The 27462-nt window shown below is 39.2% G+C and overlaps 1 protein-coding gene across 1 annotated transcript in view; it reads left to right on the forward strand.

Annotated features, from left to right (window-relative positions):
• Positions 1-26437, forward strand: part of msrab (methionine sulfoxide reductase Ab) — a 41029-nt gene extending 14592 nt beyond the window's left edge. Inside the window, exons 5-6 of the mRNA XM_017476917.2 lie at positions 15715-15821; positions 22943-26437. Of these exons, the coding sequence (XP_017332406.1) occupies positions 15715-15821; positions 22943-23116 (281 nt within the window). The 3' untranslated portion in view covers positions 23117-26437. The remainder of the gene's footprint in view (positions 1-15714; positions 15822-22942) is intronic.
• Positions 26438-27462: the final 1025 nt, after the last annotated feature.

Genomic DNA, 27462 nt, shown 5'->3' on the forward strand with positions numbered 1-27462 from the left:
CTCTTCCACCTTCTTTCTTTTACACCCATGACTTTCACTCCATCACTCCTGCTCGTTCCTTGTTTGCTTTGTTGTTGTTGTTGTTGTTGTCATTGTCATGTGACAGGAGGAATATAGCATTCTGTTAGTCATCACCCAGAAACACACGGAGACAGGATATCGAGAAAGGAGAGAGGATAAATGAAAATGGAAAAAGGTTCAGCAGAGGTGCCAATATAAACGGTTTAGCATGTCGCATTTATTATTTTTGACCACTTGCTACAGGGATACACTGAAAACATTTCTGCATCAGTCAGATTAACGCAGCCATTTTGTGAGGCAGAAATTAAATTATATATTTCAATTAAAATATAGCAAATATTCATTTAGTGACATGTCTTTTGTGGTAAAAACATGTTTTTGCTATGTTTATGTTAACACGTCTGGGTTCAGTGAAACGTTAGTAAAATACCAGTGAGTCTCCCTTGCAGGACCTTCTGTGAAATCTCGGCCAAGTTTAGTTCCTTGGCTGAAGTTCCAAGATAAATTGTATTACTCACAGTCAATGTTCGGTCTAACACAAGGTTCACAGACTCCTACCCACCTTTTAAAGACCAACGCTTATCAAACAAGTGATTTCCAAAGCTTATTGTATACCAAAGATTGTTTGGCGTGTCAAAAAAACGTCACAGGAGTGCATTTTGTTTGTGCTTCTGTCGGAACGCCATGCTGCTCGCAGCAACGGTAAGGAAAAGCTCGAAGTGTGAAATTGCGAGTGCAGCTGGTTTAAAAAACTACATTCTTGTTAATATCATATTCCCCCAGCAAAGCAGAGGCAATGTGAAATAACAAATTCAATCTCGACCTCCTCGGCCAAGTAATGAAATGTCTTATGTGGTGTTTTTCACAGTCACGGTGCAATCGAAACACAAACTAGGATCAGTGTAGTTCTCAGTCAGGAGATTTCTGGATGTTCCAGACCCTCAGGACAAAACCTTATAACTTTCTGTCTCGATCTCACACTTTATCTCACGCCTTCTCTGTATTAATCTCGCTGTGCTGCTGCGTCACCTCTCCACTTCTCTGCTGTCGAACCCATCACACGTCGGGTCCCAGTTTGGCCGAGGCGATAAAAGTACCCAAATTATTTGCTCAAGTAAAAGTTCAGTTTCTCATTTCATTAAAGCTTCTGGTAAAGGTTCAAGTACAGCTTGAAAATTCTTCACTGAAGTTAAAGTAGAAGAGTGTAAACTCTTAAAGTTGCTTCAAGTATGAAAGTACATCTACAAAAAAAGGTTCACAAATGAGAAAAACATCTGCCTCTGTCTCATCAGGTCTCATTCTTGGTGACGCATCAGTTAAAATGTAGATATATTAGGAAGTAAATGGTCTCCTTGAATATATGAGGCTAAAAAGGGCGCACCTGACTTTACAAATGAAAATAATTGAAGCTTAATGAGTAGAAAGTGGTTTTTGCAGTAAGTAAAAATATTCAGTGAAAAGAAAATTTCAAGTGAAGTGAATCTGTACTGGTTTTTACCAGACTGACAGTCTGTTTCTTCCCACCTCTGCTATTTGGAAAAAATAAAGTATTTTATTTTTAAATAAAAAAAAAATAACCCAAGGGCACAGTGGTTTAGTGGTTAGCACGTTTGCCTTTATCTCTTGGTTTGGGGGTTCGAATCCCACCAGCACTGCATGTTCTCCCAGTGCTTCATGGGTTTTCTCATGGTACTCCAGTTTCCCCCGCCAGTCCAAAGACCTGCATTGTAGGCTGATTGGGATTTCCAAATCGTCCATAGTGTGTGAATGTGTGCAGTTGTGCTCTGTGATGGGCTGGCCCTCCATCCAGTGTGTGCCCTGCCTCGTGCACAGAGTTCCCTCGGATAGGCTCCGGGCTCCCCTGCGACCCTGTGTAGGATTAGAGGTACAGAAAATGGATGGATTGCAGATGAACAGAAGACTTCAAACGTGCAGTTTTCAAGCTGCAGAGTCGAAAAGCTTTCCACTAAGCCACTATCACTTGCCCGAGTCATAAATGTCAGTGTCCGCACACTGTTACAAGCTTATTAGTCTCCAGAGATCTGTCCATTGTGTCTTCCCACTGAAATTATTATGTACAGTAATATTCCACTATAATCTCCAGTTTCAGTTAACCACTTGCCAGGGCTCAAGTATTTTAATCGCATTGTATCAAATATCACACACTAGCACCTACAGTGGTGCTTGAAATTTTGTGAACTCTTTAGAATTTTCTATATTTCTGCATATGACCTAAAATTTTCACAAAAGTCCTAAAAGTAGATAAAGAGATAATAATTAAACAAATGGGGGGGGGGGATACTATACTTCGTTGTTTGTTTATTTATTGACGAAAATGATCCAATATTACATATCTGTGAGGGGGAAAAAGTATGTGAACCTTACAGTGAGGGGAAAAAAGTATTTGATCCCCTGCTGATTTTGTACGTTTGCCCACTGACAAAGAAATGATCAGTCTATAATTTTAATGGTAGATTTATTTGAACAGTGAGAGACAGAATAACAACAAGAAAATCCAGAAAAACGCATGTCAAAAATGTTATAAATTGATTTGCATTTTAATGAGGGAAATAAGTATTTGACCCCTCTGCAAAACATGACTTGGTACTTGGTGGCAAAACCCCTGTTGGCAATCACAGAGGTCAGACGTTTCTTGTAGTTGGCCACCAGGTTTGCACACATCTCAGGAGGGATTTTGTCCTACGCCTCTTTGCAGATTTTCTTCAAGTCATTAAGGTTTCGACGCTGACGTTTAGCAACTCGAACCTTCAGCTCCCTCCACAGATTTTCTATGGGATTAAGGTCTGGAGACTGGCTAGGCCACTCCAGGACCTTAATGTGCTTCTTCTTGAGCCACTCCTTTGTTGCCTTGGCCGTGTGTTTTGGGTCATTGTCATGCTGGACTATCCATCCACGACCCATTTTCAATGCCCTGTCTGAGGGAAGGAGGTTCTCACCCAAGATTTGGCGGTACATGGCCCCGTCCATCATCCCTTCGATGCGGTCGAGTTGTCCTGTCCCCTTAGCAGAAAAACACCCCCAAAGCATAATGTTTCCACCTCCATGTTTGACGGTGGGGATGGTGTTCCAGGGGTCATAGGCAGCATTCCTCCTCCTCCAAACACGGCGAGTTGAGTTGATGCCACAGAGCTCCATTTTGGTCTCATCTGACCTCAACACTTTCTCCCAGTTGTCCTCTGAATCATGCAGATGTTCATTGGCAAACTTCAGACAGGCATGTATATGTGCTTTCTTGAGCAGGGGGACCTTGCGCGTGCTGCAGAATTTCAGTCCTTCACGGCGTAGTGTGTTACCGATTGTTTTCTTGGTGACTATGGTCCCAGCTGCCTTGAGATCATTGACAAGATCCTCCCGTGTAGTTCTGGGCTGATTCCTCACTGTTCTCATGATCATTGCAACTCCACGAGGTGAGATCTTGCATGGAGCCCCAGGCCGAGGGAGATTGACAGTTCTTTTGTGTTTCTTCCATTTGCGAATAATCGCACCAACTGTTGTCCCCTTCTCACCAAGCTGCTTGGCAATGGTCTTGTAGCCCATTCCAGACTTGTGTAGGTCTACAATCTTGTCCCTGACATCCTTGGAGAGCACTTTGGTCTTGGCCATGGTGGAGAGTTTGGAATCTGATTGATTGATTGCTTCTGTGGACAGGTGTCTTTTATACAGGTAACAAACTGAGATTAGGAGCACTCCCTTTAAGAGTGTGCTCCTAATCTCAGCTCGTTACCTGTATAAAAGACACCTGGGAGCCAGAAATCTTTCTGATTGAGAGGGGGTCAAATACTTATTTCCCTCATTAAAATGCAAATCAATTTATAACATTTTTGACATGCATTTTTCTGGATTTTCTTGTTGTTATTCTGTCTCTTACTGTTCAAATAAATCTACCATTAAAATTATAGACTGATAATTTCTTTGTCAGTGTGCAAACGTACAAAATCAGCAGGGGATCAAATACTTTTTTCCCTCACTGTAGCTTTTTTCAGATTTTTTATCTGGTGCGAGTCCCTTGTTCAGCAATAACTGCTACTAAACGTTTCCGGTAACTGTTGATCAGTCCTGCACATCGGCTTGGAGGAATTTCAGCCCGTTCCTCAGTACAGAACAGCTTCAACTCTGGGATGTTGGTGGGTTTCCTCACATGAGCTGCTTGCTTTAGGTCCTTCCAAACATTTCTATTGGTTTAAGCTCAGGACTTTGAATTGGCCATTCCGAAACATTAACTTTATTCTTTAACTATTATTTGGTAGAACGACTTGTATGCTTAGGGTCGGTGTCTTTCTGCATGCCCCACTTTCTCTTCAGATTCAGTTCACGAACAGATGTCCTGACATTAGGTAAAGACGTGGGATGTGAAAGACAGGGTTACTGGTTACATGTCATGCTGGCTTCTTTTCTGTGACCTTTGTCCTGTGAATTTGCAATCCTCTTTCTTGTGAGCCAACTGAAAACAAGAAGGCAGGACTGTGGTCTCTTTGTTTGGAAAGAAAAAGACAAAGTAGCCATCACATCAGACTTTGTCCTTGCTGTTTTCTTACTTTTGATTCAAACAAGCCGTGTCAGTTCCACGTCAGTTCTCTAGTCAGTTCTTTATTTTAGGTGTGAAGGAAATGGGTACCAACAGAGTGGAGGGAACAAAACTGCAACAGTGGCAAGGACCATCAGCCTTTGAACCTTTTGAATCTTACACATGGGACCCAGTGTTAGCACAGAGTGGCTGCAGATATTTCCCTGGCTAGAACTCAGCAAAGACTTAATGTAAGTTCTGCAAGGGCATTAAAACATGCTAGGCAGTTCTAAACATGACGCAGTACTATAGCACAGCATAATATCTACTCAAGTCGCAGGCACTTGGTGTTCTTTGATTAGATAAAACCACCCACGCTTATTAATTATTCATTATCCCGGCATATCCTAGGGGGGAAATATAGCCTGCAGAAAGTTGCTTGAAGTTCAGCTCCTGGAGGTGTGCTTCTGCGCTGTTTGAAAATCGGAGCCTGCAGAAAATTCTGCCTAATCAGGCTTCTGAGATGTGACTCATTAGAAGAGATGTACTTCCTGGCTCTGAAGGTCATCCAGGTCATTAAATATCTGCTAATATTGATGTAGGTTGTATTGAAGATGTTTCACTGGTAATCTGAGCACCTTCATTAGAAACTGACCAAGAGCCTCATAGGTGCTGTTTTGTGATTGGCCGATTTTAGTGCAGGGATGTGGAAACATCTCTGTAGGCTGCTTCGCCATGCATGCATAACTCAAGCTTCATCTGTCTGCATACACTCGCATCATTGCGCTAGAACGTGTGTGTGTGCGTGTGTGTGTGTGTGTGTGTGTGTGTGTGTGTGTGTGTGTGTTCGTGTTCCTCTTACATGTGATGCATTAGTCACTACATTGCATTTAACCTGTTTTGAAATGGAAAAGGCTCACGGGGGTGTGTGTGTGTGTCTACTGTGTCTACGCATGCACGAGTCTGTTAGTATGTGTATGTGTATGTATGAGTGTGTGTTTCTTCTCTTTGCCTTACGAGACCCGAGTATTCAGCCACTGTCTCCCAGTTCAAAGGGTTCTGCTCTCAGCGGCGTGACTTGCGAAGCAGCCAATCATGGCTCGGATAGCAACATTGCCAGCCAATCATACGCTCCCAGCACAGTCTCCTTCGTAACCCCAATCTCATACCCAGCAACACTTGCTCTGGCAGTGGCTCTAGGCCATGCATGACACAGGCACACATGTAGCTGCCATATGTTTCGGACATGCATGGACTCTCATGTCATGGACTGTGGCTACATGACAAATAGTACAGGAAACTAAAAGACTTTTTGGAGAGAGAGAGAGAGAGAGAGAAAGAGAAGGTGTAGCATTTTTGATGCCCATAGCAAAATATGGATAAGTGCAAAACTGCACACACAAGCAACACACACTCGCATGACTGCTTCAGCAGATTATTACTTATCTACTTAGAAGGGAACTACCCCCAGCCCCCCGCTCCCACTGGACCCCAAAAGTCTGGCACTTGGTCGGACTAAGATAAGAACATCTTATCGTTCTCCTCTCTTCTTGTCTCTCCCCCTCTCATCCCGTTTTTCTTCGCTCTCCTCACTACCCCTCCCCAGCCACTGCCACAGCAGTTCTGTCGTTCCAGGATTGTCCGATCCCCGAGGCGGCCTGCTCATCCCCGCACTCCCCTTTTATCACTTAGTCACTCTGTGCATCTCTTCTTCCCTCCCCCTCTCCGTCGTTCTTTCAGCTTCAGTCAAAAAAAGACACCGTGATGGGCTCCTTCTTGCTTCTGTGTTCTGTTTTTTCCTTCTCCAATACTTAGCTTTCTTTGCATCTCTTCTTTTTAGGTCATATGAGAGAGAGTGAGAGAGGGGGAGAGAGAGAGCGAGAGAGAGGGGGCTTGAGTGTTGGTTCGGATTGTGGAGAAGAAAACGGAGTGCATGGTGTGCTTATTTATCTCTGAATCCAACTGCTGATCTGGAGACAGCTATGTTCAGCAAAAATGTGATACTGATAATCATAAACTGCTGAGCTGTTGTCAGATTTGTATGTTCCAATCACACACACACACACACACAGGCGCTTCTGCTGATCTGGAGGCAGCTTAATCAGGTTTAAGCAGGTTTAATTTCAAAGCAAACAACTACTGACCTGGAATCAGTGTATCTCAGAGCTCCATAACTGCTGATCTCAAGTCAGATTTATTCATTAAAAAGGAAATATCACTAATTTCTACCTGCTGATCTGGAGTCAACCGTGTTCATAAGAGCTTTAATATGAAAGCATTATAATAACTCTCTTAGAAACGTGCTTGTTATTAGAGCTCCATAACGGCTGATCTGGAGTCAGTTGTACTTGAAGCTTTAATCCTTTAACGTCTTGTCTCTGAAGATAATAGGAAAAGTGTATACTGAAGAGTCATTTCAGGAATGATGATTAATTTTAATCTGCACACATCCTAGTTTATTTAAAGGGTTAAACATAAAGTTCACCTGAAATCATAATTCGGTGTTTCAAATTAGGTTTTTGAATCGCACACCTGCCCTGTGTGCACGGAGTTTGCATGTTCTCCCTGTACTTTGGGGGTTTCCTCGTTGTACTCCGATTTCCTCCCCTGGTCCAAAGACATGCGTTGTAGGCTGATTGGCATTTGTGGATTGTCCGCAGTGTGTGAATGTGTGTGCGATTGTGCCCTGTGAAGGGTTGGCACCCCATTTGGTAAGCTCCAGACTCCTCTGCGACCCTGTGTAGGATAAGCAGTACAGAAGATGGATGGATGGATGTCTGTTAAGGGATGGGAGTGTCTTAAAAATGGCACGTATACTAGTCACAACACAAGTTGCACTTGATCGTTAGTAGATCACATGACCATAACATGTGTGTAGGCTTTTATCTGTGCTCAATAGGAGCTAAAAACCTACCTGAACTCCCCCAGAATCGTCACTTCTCTAACACGTCTTTTTAAACGTCATCTATATTTTATTGTTCTGTGTTTCGAACTCAAACAATACTTGTTTTTATTCCTTGCTACAATCCTCGATTCCAAGAAGATACAACAGGATCTGCACCAGCATGACTGATTCGGACGGGATTAAACTCCCGGCGATTCAGATACCCAGGATCGCTTCCATTACTCCACGTCCCCACGTAAAACATGAGACCCCATGAGTCCAATCCGAACAGAGCTTTACTCTCCGTCAAACTGTGAATATTATTAGAGCCCCCTGATCTGATGTGAGCTTTGTTTAATATAGCATTCATATCAAATGAATAATTACTACTGACCAGCCGCATTCAGTACTGTGCGTATTGATATCAGCATCGGATATTACCGTCCTGCAATCTGCAGTTACAGTTATAGGTTTTCAGTGACCTTAAAATCAGCGAGGTCTGATTGTGTTAATCTAGGACAGCATTTCTCTTCTTTATAAATGCATTAGCTTATTCTAATTGTGATATTCTTTCAAAAGGGTGTGTGTGTGTGTGTGTGTGTGTGTGTGTGTGTGTGTGTGTGTGTGTGTGTGTGTGTATATATGTATATATATATAATGCCTATTATGTGAAATGTCTTCTAAAGAAGACTTAAAGACTCACAGCAGAGATGCATTGATATTGCAATATGTCTTGCAAAATATGAAAACAAACGTTGTAGCGTGTTTAATTAGTCCTTTTTTTCTTAATCACAACAGTGCCGTGGCTTATCAGACACCCACAAAAATAATTAAAATGTGCTATTTTAGGAGCTCATTTGCATGTTAGAGACGGCTGCAGTATTAGTACAGCAAAGGCTGATCTTGATCCTAAATCATTAACAGATGTATGTTGAAATACATATTGCAGTTTATTTTGGGTCACAATTTAACCTTTAACCGTGTCATATTAAGTATATGACTGTGTTATTAATATATTGCCTGCAATGTGCAGTCTAAGCATGTGGCAGTATAATCCCGACGTTATATCATGCATTTATAATGCATGCAGCTATAGTCCATGGCTTAATGTTTCGGGTTGGTTTTTTTTTTTAAGGATATGTGCCATGATTTTGGAGCAGCTTAGCCAAGATCGGAATCAGTTTTAATTTTAAATCTCTAAATCTCGCTGGTTTTTATCTGGAAGTCGGTTTTCATTTCAGTGCACTGAGTTCGGGTGCATCATACTGTCTATCAGCGCAACCCCCCGTCGAGTAAGACAACAAAAAAGGGACGCCCTGTTTCTAAAATAAGAACCCCCCACCTTCAATTTGGCAGGGTGCAGCTTGCAGTCGGCACGTGCCTCATGAGGGGTGACCCTCGACCTTCGTCCCTCCCCCTACAGCGGGGCTGAAGAAGGCGGAGTTATTACGGCGCGTCAATCACTCAAGCTCAGAGAGGCAGTCAGAGCTAATTTATGGAGATTGGATATGGAGAAAGAGAGCGTGTGTTTAAGTGGCAAAGTAATGCATTCAATCAAGGAGCGAGACAAAGAGAGAGAGGGCGGAAGTGATGAAGTAATAGAGCAACCCTTTCAGCCAAAGATGGAGGAAGTCCGAGGGAATGAGGGTGGAGGAGGAAGGAAGGGTGCTGTGGTAGCTGAATCAACAACTATAAGTGTGTTGTAGGAACTGTATGAGAAATGTATGATAGTTGCTGTTAGTTCTGTGTTTCTCACACTGAAGGTCATGAGGTGACTAGAGAGACAGATATAAATAAAACTAATGCACTTAAATATCATGGATTACTATATATATGTTTATACACTAGAAATGGCACCAATCCAGTAAGGAGGATCAGTATCAGGCCGATATGATCCAATCCTGTAACAAATGGAATAGGATTTGGAAAAGATTTTTAAAAAATACTTTATAATATAATATATATTATACATAATATACTGAATAAATATAATATAATAAGTAATAAATAATAAGTGTAATATGTATTATATATATATATATATATATATATATATATATATATATATATATATTATATTTTATATATATATATATATATATATATATATATATATATATATATATATATATACACACATATACTTATTATTTATTAAGTTTGTGTGTGTATTTGTGTGTGTGTGTGTATATATAATATGTATATATAAAAACATAATAATAAAGTATAGACTATATTTATACGTTATTATATTTGCAATGTAAGTGATGTGTGAAAGTGTTGGTTTTTTCCAAGTCATTTATTTATTTTCATTTATTTTTTTATTTTTTTCCTTTATTTTAAGTGCTTCAGTTAAAAAAAAAAAAAAAAATCATTTTAAAGCTTAATAACTTTGTAAAGGAAAAATATCGATGGATATCGATATAGACTGATGCTCATGATTTCAGTATCGATATCGGAAAAGAAACAGCGTTATCGTGCCATCTAATAATATATAAACATACCTATATAAATGCATCTGTGTATATATATGTATATGTAAAATGTAGACAGATGGATGTGTTCATGTATACTGTGTGTGTGTGTGTGTGTATACAGTATGGATGTGAATACTGGATGTTAGGTGTTTTATGTGCAGTGTTGTCCTGAAAGGTAAACTTTATAAAACTTAAAAAATTATATATAAGGCACAATTTCAACTGTATAACTTATATAAAAAAAAGTGTACCTTATATAATATTGAAATTTTTATAAAAGTTATATAAGGCATTCTTTTAGCTATATGAGTTTACACACCTGTTAAATCACATTTTATGAATTTAAAAACCACCAGAAATGTTTCATTCTAATCGTACAGATGTTGCGGAGACTTGTACAATAAATGAACAGATATATTTACGAATGCTACTTTGCTGTCTGGTCTTGTAAGGACTTGGCTTTTATGTAAAATGCTATACTGATCACGCTAATACAAATCTAGATTTTAATGTTAATTATTATTAATTATTATTATTAAAGATACAATATTTAATAACTTAATACATTATTTGAGAAATTATTATGCAGTAAGTATTTAAATCATTCTAAACATTGGTTTGGGGCGAATGACAATGAGAGACAGACAGAAAAGGAAGGCATATATATATATATATATATATATATATATATATATACCGTGTGTTATTGGAGTCTAATCAGAGTGTGTTACCATGTCACACTGTTAAATAAAACCAGTGACAGAGATTTAGTCTAAAGAAAGACTCTCTCTCTCTCTCTCTCACCCTCTCTCCTCTCTCTCTCTCTCTCTCTCTCTCTCTCTCTCTCTCTCTCTCTCTCACCCTCTCTCCTCTCTCTCTCTCTCTTGCCCTCTCTCTCTCTCTCTCTCTCTCTCTCTCTCTCTCTCTCTCTCTCTCTCTCTCACCTTCTCTCCTCTCTCTCTCTCTCTTGCCCTCTCTCTCTCTCTCTCTCTCTCTCTCTCTCTCTCACCTTCTCTCCTCTCTCTCTCTCTCTTGCCCTCTCTCTCTCTCTCTCTCTCTCTCTCTCTCTCTCACCCTCTCTCCTCTCTCTCTCTCTCTTGCCCTCTCTCTCTCTCTCTCTCTCTCTCTCACCTTCTCTCCTCTCTCTCTCTCTCTTGCCCTCTCTCTCTCTCTCTCTCTCTCACCTTCTCTCCTCTCTCTCTCTCTCTTGCCCTCTCTCCTCTCTCTCTCTCTCTCTCTCTCACCCTCTCTTTCTCTCTCTTGCCCTCTCTTGCCCTCTCTCCTCTCTCTCTCTCACCCTCTCTCTCTCACTCCTCTCTCTCTCTCTTTCTCTCACCCTCTCTCTCTCACCCTCTCTCTCTCACCCTCTCTCCTCTCTCTCTCTCTCTCTTGCCCTCTCTCTCTCTCTCTCTCACCTTCTCTCCTCTCTCTCTCTCTCTTGCCCTCTCTCCTCTCTCTCTCCTCTCGCTCTCTCTCTCTCTCACCCTCTCTTTCTCTCTCTTGCCCTCTCTTGCCCTCTCTCCTCTCTCTCTCTCACCCTCTCTCTCTCACTCCTCTCTCTCCTCTCTCTCTCTTTCTCTCACCCTCTCTCTCTCTCCTCTCTCTCCTCTCTCTCTCGCCCTCTCTCTCTCTCTCGCCCTCTCTCTCTCTCTCTCTCTCCAACTTTTGGTTGAAGCGAGTGATGTATATGCAGTGCCATCAGCACTTTTGTCCATGTCTTGAAGTGTGATGGACTGTGTGTGTGTGTGTGTGTGTGAGTGAGAGAGAGGGTGTGTGTGTGTGTGTGTGTGTGTGTGTGTGTGTGTGTGTGTGTGTGTGTGTGTGTGTGTTATGTAAGAGGAATAAAAATAGCTTCCATTCTGCAGTGCTCCCTCTTAGCTTCACGCTCTTGCACGCACGCACACTGCATCACTGCACCTGCGGGACACACACACACACGCACACACACACACACAGATCTGAATTTAAAACACACATGCAATGAACAGACACAATTGTATAAGCACATCAGCAATATATTAAAATACACACACAAGATTTGAAAAGGATCAGATCACACCGGCATGAACTTGTGCTTCACAACACACACACACACACACACACACACACACACACAAATAGATATATAGTTGAATGGATAGTTAGATGGATGTCACAAAGGGAGACAGGAAACTAAATGGCACAAGCTGAGATGCAGATAGTCATTAGGCATGATATAATTATTTACAAAACCTCTCTAGTAGATTTTTAATATTTGGACGCTTCTCTACTCTGCACATATCTGCTCACCTCTGACCTTGTAATTACTGCCACTCAGATGGGAATTAAATTGTATGTACATCTGTTTCATACACAGACCTGCAGATACACCACCATCGCTCCACAGAAGAGAAGCAGGCTGTGTGTGTGTGAGTGGTGTTAGGCTTTGATTTAGATTCAGAGATATTTAATTGTACTAGAATTTACATAATGGGTTAGTTTTCAGAATTATAATGATGCAAGTGTATATGTTGTGTGTGTGTGTGTGTGTGTGTGTGTGTGTGTGTGTGTGTGTGTGTGTTTTAAGTTTTTAGGAGTGGGTGATATTAATAAAGTATCATTTATTAACAGAGTGTTCATGTGCACTCTCACACACTCGGTGTGTGTGTGTGTGTTGAGAAATGAGTTGTGTGAATTATTCAGTCTGTACAGGGCAGCTCTCATATATAATAACTGAAATCTTTGATGGAGGCTTGGAGAGGAAAAAAAAAAAGCCCTGTGTGAACGTGAAGAGAATGTGTTGGTGAAAGAGACTGGTCATGTCATGAAACATCTCCATGTCAGTCATCAGTCAGCATATTTCTTGTAGATGCATGCTTGTTGCACTGATGTGCCAAAAATTGCATTGAAATGAACAGTTCTAGTCATTTTACAGGCTTTCTGATTTCCATATCAGGCCACCACTAGGGGGAGACACAACAGAAACAGAAGCTAATGCAATAGGAAGAACTTTCTGAATTTAATAGAAATATAACCGATCAGGCCACATTTTCCTTATTGTTTGGATGCTGGCGCTGCATATATATATATATATTATTAGTATTATAATATGTCCTTGAACTGAAAGACTCCGAGCCCGTTCAAACATGGTTTTTCTTTCCTCAGATTCACCAAACACTCTCAAATTGCACGTCTGCTCAGTGTTAACATTGCTTCAGAGAGTCTGAAGCTGTTCTCCTCTTCCACCAATTATGCTACTGTTTCACAATACGCTTTGTAATTAATATCATAGCTTATAGATATTTTAATATTATCAGCCGTCCAATTTTAAGCTCTACTGTAAAATAGTAGACCATCCTGCTACCTTTGGGATACTCATCTCAACATACTACGGTGCGGGACACACTAATTCTAATACTATTAGGACGGATCGCAGGCGGATTGGGACGCGGCACGAGCGTGTGTGCTGCGGATCGTAGTTGAGGTGGCCAGTTGAGCAGTGTAGGAAATCGAGTCCGGCTTCGGTTCCGACTTGGACATGAGGTTAGATAAATCCTGAATATTTTGGCTTGTTTACAAAAATGGATTTTAAACATTCAGAAAAAAAATTCTACCATCAAATCTGCTGCTAATGCAATCAGAAGTATAAAAAGAAATCTTTTTCAATTTCAAAATATGCACAATATCTCAGAAACGTGTATTGTAGCACAATGATTCTATACTGTCCGTATTATACTGTACTTTTATGTTAATTGTGGAACGACGAGCAACGAAACCGGACAGTTTTGAGGAAGCCCAAGTGATGCTGATATACAGTAGATGGTTCATATTGACTGTATACACTAGTGCTATTTGGGCAAAATAGAATAAATTGTGCCACAGTACACGTTTCTGAGATATTGTGCATATTTATTTATTTATTTATTTATACGTACATTTTTAGAAGCAGTTGATTTGAGGGTAGAATTTTCCAGTTTTTTCTTGTAAACAAGCCAAGATATATAGGTTTTATCTGACGTCATGCCCGAATCGGACTCGGAGACAGACTTGAGTTCCGACACTGCTAATATCGCCCACAACTCCTCGCACGAGCGATGGAGGAGGAGTTTTGTGACGTTAGCGTCGCCGAGTTCAGGGATGTATTTTTGAGAATTGTGTGAATGAAATAAAATAAAATAAAAAGTCAAATAAATCAAGGGAATGGTCGACTAAATTATATCGTATAAAATGATATACTAAGGAATAATGAAATGAAGAAAAGGTGAACTGCAACGAGGGATTTGTTTACGCTGACGGTGTGCGTAACTAGGCAACAGCGTTCTCTTCCGTTACATGACGTGTTAGTATGTCCTAATACGTGCGCACGCTTTTGCTCAAAATTATGCATTTTTCTTCACAAAAATATTCGACATGTTTAGTATATAGTGTAAGCAGGCGAATCATCGCTTTCACGTCCACCTGGCTTTAATCACACACACACACACACACACCCTATAAATACAGACTCTGGACTTTTACCAAACACATAGTATCACTCAGTGTATTCTTACCTGACATACCAAGGCTTTATCTCTGTTCAGGATATTCTGGTTTTTGACCCACGCTCATTAATCTGTTTTTTTGTCTAGTTTTGCCTGTTTATTTATCGCCTGACCCGCTACCTGTTTTCGGACCATGATCTTGTCTGACGTTTTGGTATTATTTACCAGTTTCATGAATAAAACCTTTTAACTGCACCCGTCGGTAAAACCCGACGTTTTAATGCAACGCTACGCTTTTGCTTGCAGCTGTTAGGAAACCCGTGCACTACTGTTCAGAAGGTTGAAATTGCCATTTTATTTTCGATAGATCTATAAAATTAGTGTAATATAATTCCAGTGTTTTGCACTGAAGAGAAAAACCAAAACATTGTGGACATGATTTACTAAAATCTGGGTGGTTTTTTGTTTTTTTTTATTATTATTGTTTTTTTTATAAACGTACTCCAAGTATATACCGTACTGATCTCAGAATATGCGTTCCCTTTTTTGTTGTGATGCTTTTTTTTCTTTGTATCATTCTTTCCTTCTCCTGGTTGTTAAATAAATGAATAAATAAATGAAGGAAGGTAAGAATCTGGTCATTGAGTGCAAGACTGCCATTTGCCAGTTATTGTGAGACGGAAGAGGCTGAAAAATCAGGGCACATTTATTTATTTATTTATTTATTTATTTATTTATTTATTTATTTATTCATTCATTCTGGTTTTCATTTTCAACCTTTCATTTGTAGATTTTTCATCTTCGTGTCGCCTCTACATCCTGATATCTGTAAAGCTGCTCTGTGTTAGTGCCTCTTGTTAAAAGCGCTATACACATAAAAATGTTTTTCAAGTGAACGCGAAGTAATTATGCGTGTGTGTGTGTGTGTGTGTTTTATAAGCTGGTTAGCGTGTTGCATTCGGTCGGCGTGTCGCGCTCAATGAACTTAGGGTCGGATGGGAAGGTCAGTGACAATCCCTCAGGGTCAAACACAGAATCAGCCAATCAGAGCACAGCGTTGTGGCTTCTGACGAGCAGAGCTCCAGAAGGACCTGGAGGCAGCATGGCCACCATCCAGCACTGAAAGAGAAAAGGGGAGAGAAAGAAAGAGAGGTAGAAGAGGAGAGGAAAGAGTGCACGAGGACAGAGTGAAAATGAAGTGACAATAAAATCCTGTTGTTGTTGTACAATCATTATTGAAGGTCAGTCAGAACAGTTTATGGAGGGAAAGCGCACTCTGTTCTATACAACATCTGATCATTGTGTGTGTGTGTGTGTGTGTGTGTGTGTGTGTGTGTGTGTGTGCAGGTATGGCTCAGGGGAATGATAAAGGTACACAGTATCGCTCTGCAATCTACACATACAGTCCAGAACAGCAGGAACAAGCCATGAGGACTAAAGAGACCTACCAGCAGGTACACACACACCCTTTAGCTGCCTGATTACGCAGTGAAGTTTCTACACAGTTCTCATATACATTATAGATTTGCATAAAGTCAGTGTTAAAACAAGGAGAATATTTAGAACATTTTCATTATTATTATTATTATAATTATAGTATTTATTTATTTATTTAGCTCTAATTAAACCCAGTGTATCCATGTGACCCAGTCAAATAGACCCTTATAAGTCTAATAATTCACTGTGTATAAATGAAAGACCTGGGGCATCCTGTTATAGGAAATTTCCTGTTATGTGAAATGAATAAACAAAGAAGTTGTTGTGATGTGGCTTGAGATGAAGCAGAGTCACTGTTAGCACCGCGGAGTTGCTTTTCCCAGAACAGGACATACTGAAGTGTTTTACTCCACTTAAACTGCATTTTTATTACGTCAAACTTTCTATCGATATATATTTGCATTTAAAATTGTGGAACATCCACAGAACATGTTAGTTCCTGTTATCATTTAAGTTATAGCAGTTATAAACAGTCGTCTCGTCACCACCATCTTTTTTTCTGTCCTCCTTTTGAAGTTAATAAGACAAAAAGAAATGCGGTTTTTGTTACTGAGATAAAAACAAATTCCTTCGTGGAGCCCAGCTTGCAGATTATTGGCTCTAAATTGATGGGCAGTTAGTCATATTTCATCCCCTGCTCGATTCCTCACTATTAAAGATGACGTGGAATGGAAATAATAATGCATTTTTACTTTGTTTAATGTAACGTTAGAGAGAACCAGGATGTATGGGCAAGAAAATGATGGGATTTGATCCAAAAGGCTCATGGAGGCAGGTTAGTTTAGATTTTGTTGTTGTTGTTGTTGAACAGCTCTTGGTAGTTGACTCGTACCTGTGTGTGTGTGTGTGTGTGTATACTGTCAAAACACATGAAAGAGATGTGTGCAGTGTGTGAGCTCGGTGTTGGTTAGATCACTACCGATGCGCTCTCTCTCTCTCCATTAATCTTAATCCCTTTCTCAATTATAGAGTAATTTTCTTTACACTTAAATTGCCTTTTTTCAAGTCAGAGTAAGCCAACCACGAGAAAGAGAAATTCCAATCGGACTAATTTAACTTTATCCGAATGATAAATTTGTAATGTGACCTTTAACCGACGCGCTAACCGACACACACCGACACACACCGACGATCACCCGTCCCTTTCTTTGGAGGTGTGGGGATACGATACGATACTTTTTTTTTTTTCTGATTGCCGCAGTGACCTGCCACTCACGAGGTCACGCTCAGTAAGACTTAAACGTAAATACTTCAGATGATGGGGGGAAGTTGCCACAGCAACGAGCATGCTTCGTGGCCTTGGCCTTGGGTGGAGCAAAGGTCAGAGGTCGTGCTCGAGGGAGGGAGGCAGCTGCAGTTTCACGTACGCAATCAGATCAGGGACCGAATCTTACGACTGCTATCAACGGTCACACACACACACACACAAATCATGTGACTCAAATTTAGTGTCACACAGTTGGTGTCCTTGCCACTAAATGAAAGAGAGAGAAATAGGGAATGAAAAGAGGAAGGAGGGAGGAAAGGTGAAAGTGAAGGAGGGAGAGGAACGTGGCCAATATCAGTATAAAATATTGGACAGTTGGAACTGTGGTGGGGGGAATATATATATATATATATATATATATATATATATATATATATATATATATATATATATATATATATATATATATTATATATATATATATATATATATATATATATATTTATATTTATATTTATATTTATAAACAGACTTCTCATATTCTCTCTCTCTTCTCTCTCTCTTTTCAAATACACCATGTTATCAAAACTGGAAATTCCTAAACACTGTTACATAGCGCTGACACTGGAGACTCCTTCCATAAATGTTAAATAAACATATTACGGAAGACTTCACCATATCAACAATTATACGTTTCTCTTTGTTAAAGAAAATGCATGTCTATTTTATTATTACACCTTTTTTTTTTATTGTAACGAGTCTATTATTATTATTATTATTATTATTATTATTATTATTAGACCCGTTACTATAGAAATGATAATCTATTATTAGAGCTGAGACATTAATAAAAACCTGCCATTTGCAGACTGAACTACTGTTCTAGAAAACCAGTCAACAGAGCTTTTCCTAGAAAATTTATCCGATCAGATTTGAGAAGATAACAGCACTACGCTTTAAGTCACGTAAATCAATGTCACTTGTCACTTAAATCAAAGTCAATGGCACTTACTTAAGCAAAGTCACAAAGAGGCAACAAAGATTTAATTCAGATTCTTCTTTGTTTATGGACAGTAATGCTCTATTATTTTTATGAAAACTAGATTTCTTTCCATTTCTTATTCTTATTTCCTGAGGTCCATCTAACAAAATGTGTCATCTTCACCAGCAGCTGGATCTCTAATGGCTTCATATTCACTTTATAAAGTATGCTCACTACATAGGGAATAATAATAATAATAATAATAATAATAATAATAATAATAATGATAGGCACGGTGGCTTAGTGGTTAGCATGTTTGTGCTGTGCCTCCAGGGTTGGGGGTTCTATTCCCGTCTCCACCCTGTGTGCATGGAGTTCGCGTTTTCTCCCTGTGCTTCGGTTTCCTCCTCTAGTCCAAAGACATGCGTTGTAGGTTGATTGCCATTTCAAAATTGTCCATAATGTGTGTGTGTGATTGTGCCCTGCAATGGATTGGCACCCCGTCCAGGGTGTCCACCACCTTGTGCCTCGAGTTCCCTGAGATAGACTCCAGGCTCCCTGCGACCATGTGTAGGATAAACCGTACAGAAAAAGGATGGATGGATGGATGGACGGGCACTATATGCCCATAAGAAATCTCTTTGTGATACTATTGACTATTTGTGAAACTGACATGCGTTATCACTTTTAGCACACATCCTTTGTTTTTTGTTTTTTTTGTTTATATGTAATGTAAATTTAAAACCTTTGTGAAAAGTTTGTTTTGTGGGCACGTTTTCAGCACAACCCAGACAGAACTCCTCTGAAATGCACAAATTTCACACCATTTTCATTTTCATTTCCAAACCGTGGCACCAGTTTTCCATTTTCCCATCAGCTAAGCAGTGACAAGCTGTCATCTGCACACTTCACATTCATCTGTCCGGTTTCTCTTGTTTCCTCTCTTGCCCACCCCACTCCACCCTACCACGCACCCCCTTGCCCTCCTCTTTTTTGGTCAGCATCACAAGTGCATCATTGTGGGTTGGAGGGACACTTGTGCTGAATGAGTAGACATGACACTCGCAGACAGACAGGAACAGGGAAATGTATTCATGGTGGTGAAAGAGGATGATCTGGTACTTTTAGATCTTTAGAGCTGATGTTCCTCAGACAGCCTTGAGCTTGATAATGCCCTTAAAAAAACACACGCACACACACACACACATTTAGTTTTAGATAAATAAATTATTAACCCGTAACGAGCTCCAAACTTTATCATTTAAAAGGCAGAGTGAGCGAGCGAAGGAGAGTAAAGGGCAGGAAAGCTGATTTAAAGGCCAGCGAGAAGAGGACTAATGAAATGTAGAAATTTGCAAAACATCAAAGGGTTTTTATTCAGAAGTGAGAGACAGGGAGAGAGAAGGAGCAGACGAGAAAGATCACGAGATCGGTTTTCCGCAGCGACGCTCTACTTGTCGAGGTGGTGACTCATTGGAGATGGAGGTTTGACCTCCAATTAATTTCCTTTTTTTTTTTGCTTTGTGGGGTGGGGTGGGCTGGGCTGGAGGGTTGGACTGCACCAGTTTCTTAGAGTAGAGATTTTGGAGGTTTGAACTTGTTTTATGGCTTTAATGCATGTGGAAATTTGTGTGGTGAGGCATATTTAATAAATGCTTTATGTTAATAGGGTGGGGGAAAGAGCAGAGTAGAGCGCATGATTTTTTTTAAGGCTATGTTTTTTTAAAAAAAAAAAGAAGGCCAGCTGTGTGTGTGTGTGTGTGTGTGTGTGTGTGTGTGTGTGTACAAGCGTGTGCTTATGTGCTTCTATGTGTGTGGGTGCTTGGATGTACACCTGAGTTTGTGTGTCTGTCGGGCTGAGGTGCGGTGGGGGAGTGGGGGGGATGGTTTCATGCATATGTGCGTGTGTTTGTGTGCTGATAAGAATGACGCTCAAAACAATCTGGTGTGTGTGGTGGGGGTGTTTGGCTTGAAAAGGGGGAGCCATGATCAGTTCCAGCATCTGTGCGTGTCCAATATTGATATAAAGAAAATTACCACTAACCAAATAATTCAGTCCAGTCTTCCTAAACTAAGAGTCCTTGCTAACCGACTGGTCTTCGTATAGTATACGAGTCACTACTAATTGATTCATTTTGTCCACATTTTTATACTGAGTACTTATTAATGAATCTTTTAGCCTAGTCCCTATATATAGATTCACTGTTAACTGAATCATTTAGTCCAGTATTCATATGGAATATGAATCATTCATTGCAGTATTTAGATATAGGGGAAATTCAGTCTACGTGTTCAAAGAATTATAACTAACTGGATCGTTGTAGTCTAATATACAAATAATCAGTTGCTGCTCTACAGATTATTTAGTTTTCATATACAGAGTCAGCGATAGTTGAATTATTTGTTCTAATATTCATATGCAAATAGCCATGGCTTATTGCTCTAGATCTTATATATGCACTCAGCACACTCACCACTAGCTGAATCATTTAGCTCACTATATATACAGAGAGTCACTACTAATTGAATCATATAGTCCAATATTTATGCGCAGAGGTCTTGCTAACTGAATCATTTTGTCGAGTCTTGCTGTTCAGGAAATCACAAATATTCAACGCTGCACACATAACACACCATAACACACATTGCTCTCGCTTTTCAACCAGAAATCAAAACCTGTCTTGCTCCAGCACACCCTGTGCATGAACGCATTCGATTCAGCTTGGTTTGAGTTGAATCAGCAGTAAACTGTGCAGTGCTTTGTCTCCTCCAGTCCTGCAGAGACCTTATATTAGACATCTAGGAGCTTGGATAGAAATGAAATGTTTTTAAGAGTTTCCAGAATAAAATTTCATTTCATTGCAGCGGTTTGCTTGTTTACGGTCACGTCCTGTATACTAAAATTTACAGCTCATGGTATTTAACTATGGCTTTTATTTCAGTACCGAGTCGTAATCTTTTCATCTAACAGCCACAGTCCAGTTGTTTTTCCCTCTTCTGTAAAATTGATGTACATATCTGAATAATGCTCTAGATTTATTATTTTTATGGCATTCAGACTTCTGGACTCTTTTGTTGTCTAATAGCAATGGATGTCCACACTGACACCTAGTGGAGATTTGTGGAACTACAGGGTGCTTGGTTAAATTTTTAAGATCTTTTTTTGTTTGTTTTCTTTAAAACGTCCGTCAGTCCTTCCACTGTAGAAGCACTTCTGCACTGCTCTTTTAAAAGCTGCTCTCTTTTGTGTGTGTGTGTGTGTGTGTGTGTGTGTGTGTGTGTGTGTGTGTGTGTGTGTGTGTGTGTGTTGGGTTTTCAAAGCTGCACAGAGTGTTTGAAGCTGGCGTGGTGTTACTCCCTCTGCAGACTAAGCACTCCCAGTGGACATCGTTTGATGTGACCCCTTGAGGGATCTAGTGCTCTACACATTTTATGCTTTTTAGTTCAGATTGCACTATGTACCTTTTGAGCAAATAAGACACGCACGCATACACCCCGGAGAGTAGAAACTTGTTCAGCTTTCGAGTTAAGAGCGACATGTCTCCCCAAGTCACATTTCTTCTATTGATGTCAAACTTTTTTCTGTTTGTTTTGTTTATCGAGCTGTCTTCTCTTTGTAATCTTTTCCCCTTTCTTGCTCTTTTTGTTTTCTGGTTCTTGTTGTTTTTTTTGTTTGTTTGTTTTTTTGTCCAATTCAAAATTGTCTTCATTGATATTAGTTATTTCTTTACCTTAAAAATTGCCAACTCATTTGCAAGTTGATGCACAGAATAAATGTCTAATAATTATATGACATGAACATGACACAAGCACGCTATTAAAGCTCATACTAATAACATTAGTAGTAGTAGTAGTAGTAGTATTAAACATGCATGTAGTGCTTTATCTCACAATGCATTCAAATGTACAGGATCTTTAACAGGTAGGTGGTAATTACATGGAATTACTCGTACTTTGCATTTTGGACTATAAAGTAAGTCATGGGAAAGCTGCCAGGTTTGTACAGCAGTGCACCAATAATATTTAATAAATATAGCAATTACATGGAATATCCTGTGCATACTTTCTATTTTAGTTTCTATATTCAAACTAGAGATAAGTCATGCTAAAATGATTGACACATATATAACTAAATAGTATGTAATTACAGGTGGTTGGTGTGTAATAATGCGTGAAGCGTTAATTTTATATCATTATTCGGCTGAAAGTAAAGGGGTGCTGATGATTAGTGATGCGCTGATATGAAAATCGCCAGCTGAAAGTGACAGCTGTTAACTTCCTGGCGTTTTTTGTCACACCATACACATGCGGCATTTATTTTAATTACATTTTCAGACATTCCTGCCAATGTTTACAGGAATTAAAGAAATTAGCTATATAAAAAAAAAAAAAATTAAAAATCATAATGTTGTTAAAAACATCACAGAGCCATGACCGTGCTTCACGTACGCTTGTTTTGAGAATCATGTCAGAATTATGTCAAGACTTGAGAATGAAGCATTATGTGCTGGAGTATATTTTTCATTAGCTGTCATGTGCGTACATTTTCCAAATTGCAAAATCTGAATCGTGTTACTTTTAACTACATAGTTTAAGGTCTGAGTAATTATAATTACTGCGTGAAGCACCAAGTACTGCCGTACAAACCTCTAGTCGTTTTTAAACATGTTACTCTGTATTTTACTATTCAACTAGTGTATAATGTAGCGTGTACAGTCTATATCGGGTATTACTACAAATTTGAAAATGATAAATATGTAGTTGCCTTACTGTATTATTATTGCATTATTTACTTTGTCTTCCATTTCTCTCTCTCTCTCTCTCTCTCTCTCTCTCTCTCTCTCTCTCTTGCTTGCTCGCTCTTTCTTTTTTCTCTCTCGCTCTCTCAGGCTCTGAAGCAGAAAGGTAAGGGTGAGATCACCACAGAAATCAGACAGGACGAGGTCTTCTATTATGCTGAGAATTACCATCAGCAGTACCTGCACAAGGTGCCTAATGGGTACTGCGGGTTAAAGGGCACCGGGGTCACCTGCACTTTCAGCTCCAACAAGGACGAACTTTGAATCGGAGGTCGCTAGGGAGCATGTCTCTTTTTCTAACTCAGGTGTTTAACGCTTACAAATGAGGAAATACAAGCAAAGTGATATATCACGTGGAGAACAATACAAGTAGTGCTACCATGCAAGATTTATAATTGAGTGAAATAGCTATTAGTATTACAATTAGTATTCGCAATAATATTACAATACAGGTGTGTAAAATATAATTATTCATATGTGATACATTTAGCATATGAATAATTCTATTTTACATGCAGTACATTTGAAATCACGGTTATGTGCGCTAAACAAAGAAAGTCAAAAAAAAAAGTTTTTCAGGCTGATCTCTCTCTCTCTCTCTCTCTCTCTCTCTCTCCTTCTCTCCTTCAGACATGGGTGTGTGGTTATCATAGAACACAACACTTTGTCTTTTTGAATTTGTTAAGTTTGGCAGCAGTGTCGTGTGTGATGTGCTCACCATGTTTCCTGTTAAAGCCCATTGCAGTCTTTATATATATATATATATATTATAATATAATGTGTGTGTGAGAGAGAGAGAGAGAGAGAGAGAGAGATATTGATATTGAGAGAGAGGAAATTAACACTTTTTGGTAAAATGTATATACAGCTGCGGTCGGAAGTTTGCATCTGTTCAGTCACCTGATCACTTCTTGCTAACATCAGTGTAAAAATAATCACTGATTCATTCTGTCGGTACTCAGGGTAATTCCACTATGGCACATAGCTATCCAAAATCTTGATTGTGATGAAATCACACTTGCAACTGGCTCCTTACACAACAGGATTATAAAGCCACCTAAATACAAACAGGTAAATAATGTGCGGTAAATATGTTAAACTATATTATTGGCAGAAAAAAAATATTTTGATGAAAGCCCAATTTTTTTTTTTTTTTGGGGGGGGGGGCTGTTTTCTAGAAGTTAGTCATATCAATGTCCAGCAGGTTTTATGCAAAATTCACGTGTTATAGTTGTCTAAGGGCAGTTGTTGAATTCCAGCAATATACAGTACTGTGTAAAAGTCTTAGGCACATGCAATGAAATGCTGTAGAGCAAATATGCCCTCAAAAAGAATTGAATTTAATTGTTTCTTCATTTAAAAAAAAAAAATACTATAAACAGCAGTAAGCAGTAATAAATGAAATAATATTTGATGTAACGACCCTTCGCTTTTAAAAAAAAATAAAAATGCACATTAGTCGTCCCAGGTATAATTTGTGCAGTTTTATAAGGAAATGAGTTGGTAAGTTTTACTGAGCATCTTGCTTTTTATTTTTGCAGCAAAACCCAGCAGCCTTCATTATGTCTTTCACTCTATTTTAAAAAAATAAAAAATAAAAAAAAAGGGGGGGGGGGGTCTCTTACATAACATTCTGCCTTCTTTAATTACATACAAACATTTTTCTGTAACATTTAATTTTTTTGCTGGAAAACTAATGATTGGAAATCGAAAATGCTTTTGTACTGACTCGATAATATAGAAGTCATAAAATAATGATTTCTTCTGTTTTTGTGTATGTCTCGTACTAAATAGCTTTAGATCTTCAAACGAAATATAATATAAAACAAAGGCAACCTGAGTAAACACACAACACAGTTTTTATTTATTTCTTTTTTTTATTGAAGCAAAAAAGGTTATCCAACACCTATTATTAATGTGAAAAACTATTTGCTCCCTTAAACATAAAATCAGGTTGTGCCTGCTTCAACAACAACAACTGCAACCAAACGCTTCCGATAACTGGAGCTCAGTCTTTCACTTACTTCTAGGACTTGCTCATATACTTTAGATAAGTGTGTTGTTGCATAATCCAGTTGCGCTTGAGTTTCACCTTACGGACTGAAGACCGGACATTCTCCTTTAGGATTTTCTGGTAGAGAGCAGAATTCATGTTTCCCTCAATTACTGCAAGTTGCCCAGAACCTGAAGCAGCAAAGCATCCCCACACCATCACACTTCCACCACCATGCTTGACCGTGGGTATGATGATCTTTTTGTGGAATTCTGTGTTTGGTTTACGCCAGATGTAACGGGACTCCTGTCTTCCAAACAGTTCCACTTTCAACTCATCAGTCCACAGAACATTCTCCCAAAAGGTTTGTGGATCATCACGGTGTGTTTTGGCACAATTCAGACGAGCCTTAATGTTCTTCTGGGTCAGCAGTGGTTTTCCCCTCGCCACTCTTCCATGGAGGCCATTTTCCCCCAGTGTCTTTCTGATAATGGAGTCATGAACAGTGACCTTTATTGATTCAAGAGAGGCCTGTAGGTCCTTTGATGTTGTCCTTTGCTCTTTTGTGATTTCCTGGAGTTGCTGTGCTCTTGGAGGAATTTTGGAAGGTCGGCCACTTCTGGGAAGGTTCATTACTGTGAGATTTGGAGATAATGGCTCTCACTGTGGTTCTTTGGAGTCCCAGAGCCTTTGAAATAGCTTTGTAACCCTTCCCAGACTGATGTATTACAATCACCTTCTTCCTCATCATTTCTGGAATTTCTTTCAATTTTGCCATAGTGTGTTACTGGGTATTTTGTGTTTACTCAGGGCCTTTATTTTATCTTATTTTTTGTTTTGATTTCTGAAACAATTTCGTATAACATATACACACAAAAAAAAAAACAGATGAAATCAGGATGGGGCAAATACTCTCACAGCATTTATGTAGTAGATTGAGATTAGTTTGGAAAACATTGAAGTATTTCTTTAACGCTGAACAGAGATGTAAGTGGAATTGATTTCCTGTTCGAATATTAAGAGGCTGTGTGCTCTATAGTGAAGTGGATTGTCTTTAAGTTCATCTCAATTATGTATGCCATGCTAATGATCATTTCAAAAGCAATGTGATACACAAAAGTGAAAATTGTGGTGAGATTTGATTAAATTACACACTCATAACAACTTCACATTTGCCTAAATATTTTTCTCCTTGCTTTTTAAAAAATGTATTTTATGCAGATTAATAGACCTGATGTTCTCCGTGTTTATTTTTACTGTGTTTAAACTGATCAGCTCTTTACTGGGGTCTGTTAAAGCAGTAACAACATGCATCTGCATTTTACATTGTACGCTTCATATGTGCAGTGAAGATTTTAGCATGCAGGGAAACAACTCTGCCTTGAAAAATAAGCATGTGCAGCCTCAAAATGGTGTCTAAGCATTCAAAAGCAGAATATATCTGCCAGCCTATAGGATCGTCTATAAGTTTTATTTAAAATTCGTTCAATAAATGATCACATAAACAAGCTGGGATATGCGAAGATAAGAATTTCACTGTGCTGTAATGATTATGTGACAAATAAAGGCTGCTTATTCTTCTTAAGATAAAATTCTCTTTTGTGTTATTTGTTATATTTTATCTTGACCACTAGATGGCAGTATATGCCAATTCTTAGTTCGTATTTGCATGCATTGCAAGATTTCCACTCTAATTTAGGATTTCTTCTTCTTTTCCAACCTGTGCCCCAGACCACTGAGTGACTGCTGCTTTATATTAAAATGTATTATTATCTATGCTAAATAATAATTTAATTATTGGCTGGTGCTCTGCATTTATCAACAAATGTCAAATGGGCCAAGGTCGAATATTTACGTATTTATATATACATATAATTGCAGCAAAAAAAAAAAAGTAGTGCAGAAATGTAAACACTGTCATGAATAAAACTTACTCAACAAGTGGGTTGAATGTGAAAATCATGTCTGATACTTGGGTTAAGGCTAAATATTTACATGGGTGTTTGTAAAGTGAAAGGTTATGTATGATGCCCTCTAGTGGCTGGCTGCACTCTTTTTCTTTTTACACCCAGTCCAATTTTATTTAAACATGCAAAAAAAATAAAATGTTGCGTATTTTCAGTCTAAGTGTTCATTTCATGTTAACATTTCCAATATATGCATATAAATGGATTAAATGTATAGTCATATAGCTTTAACAGTCGCTACTCTACTCGGACTGTACCTCTAACAGTCTCTACTACTCAGACGCTATCTCTAACAGTCTCTACTACTTGGACTCTACCTCTAACAGTCGCTACTACTCGGACTCTACCTCTAACAGTCTCTACTACTCGGACGCTATCTCTAACAGTCGCTACTACTCGGACTCTACCTCTAACAGTCGCTACTGCTCGGACTCTACCTCTAACAGTCTCTACTACTCAGACGCTATCTCTAACAGTCTCTACTACTTGGACTCTACCTCTAACAGTCGCTACTACTCGGACTCTACCTCTAAAATTCTCTACTTCTCGGACTCTACCTCTAACATTCTCTACTACTCGGACTCTACCTCTAACAGTCTCTACTACTCGGACTCTACCTCTAACAGTCTCTACTACTCGGACTCTACCTC

The sequence above is a fragment of the Ictalurus punctatus genome, chromosome 9, assembly GCF_001660625.3.
Source record: "Ictalurus punctatus breed USDA103 chromosome 9, Coco_2.0, whole genome shotgun sequence".
Lineage (NCBI taxonomy): Eukaryota > Metazoa > Chordata > Actinopteri > Siluriformes > Ictaluridae > Ictalurus > Ictalurus punctatus.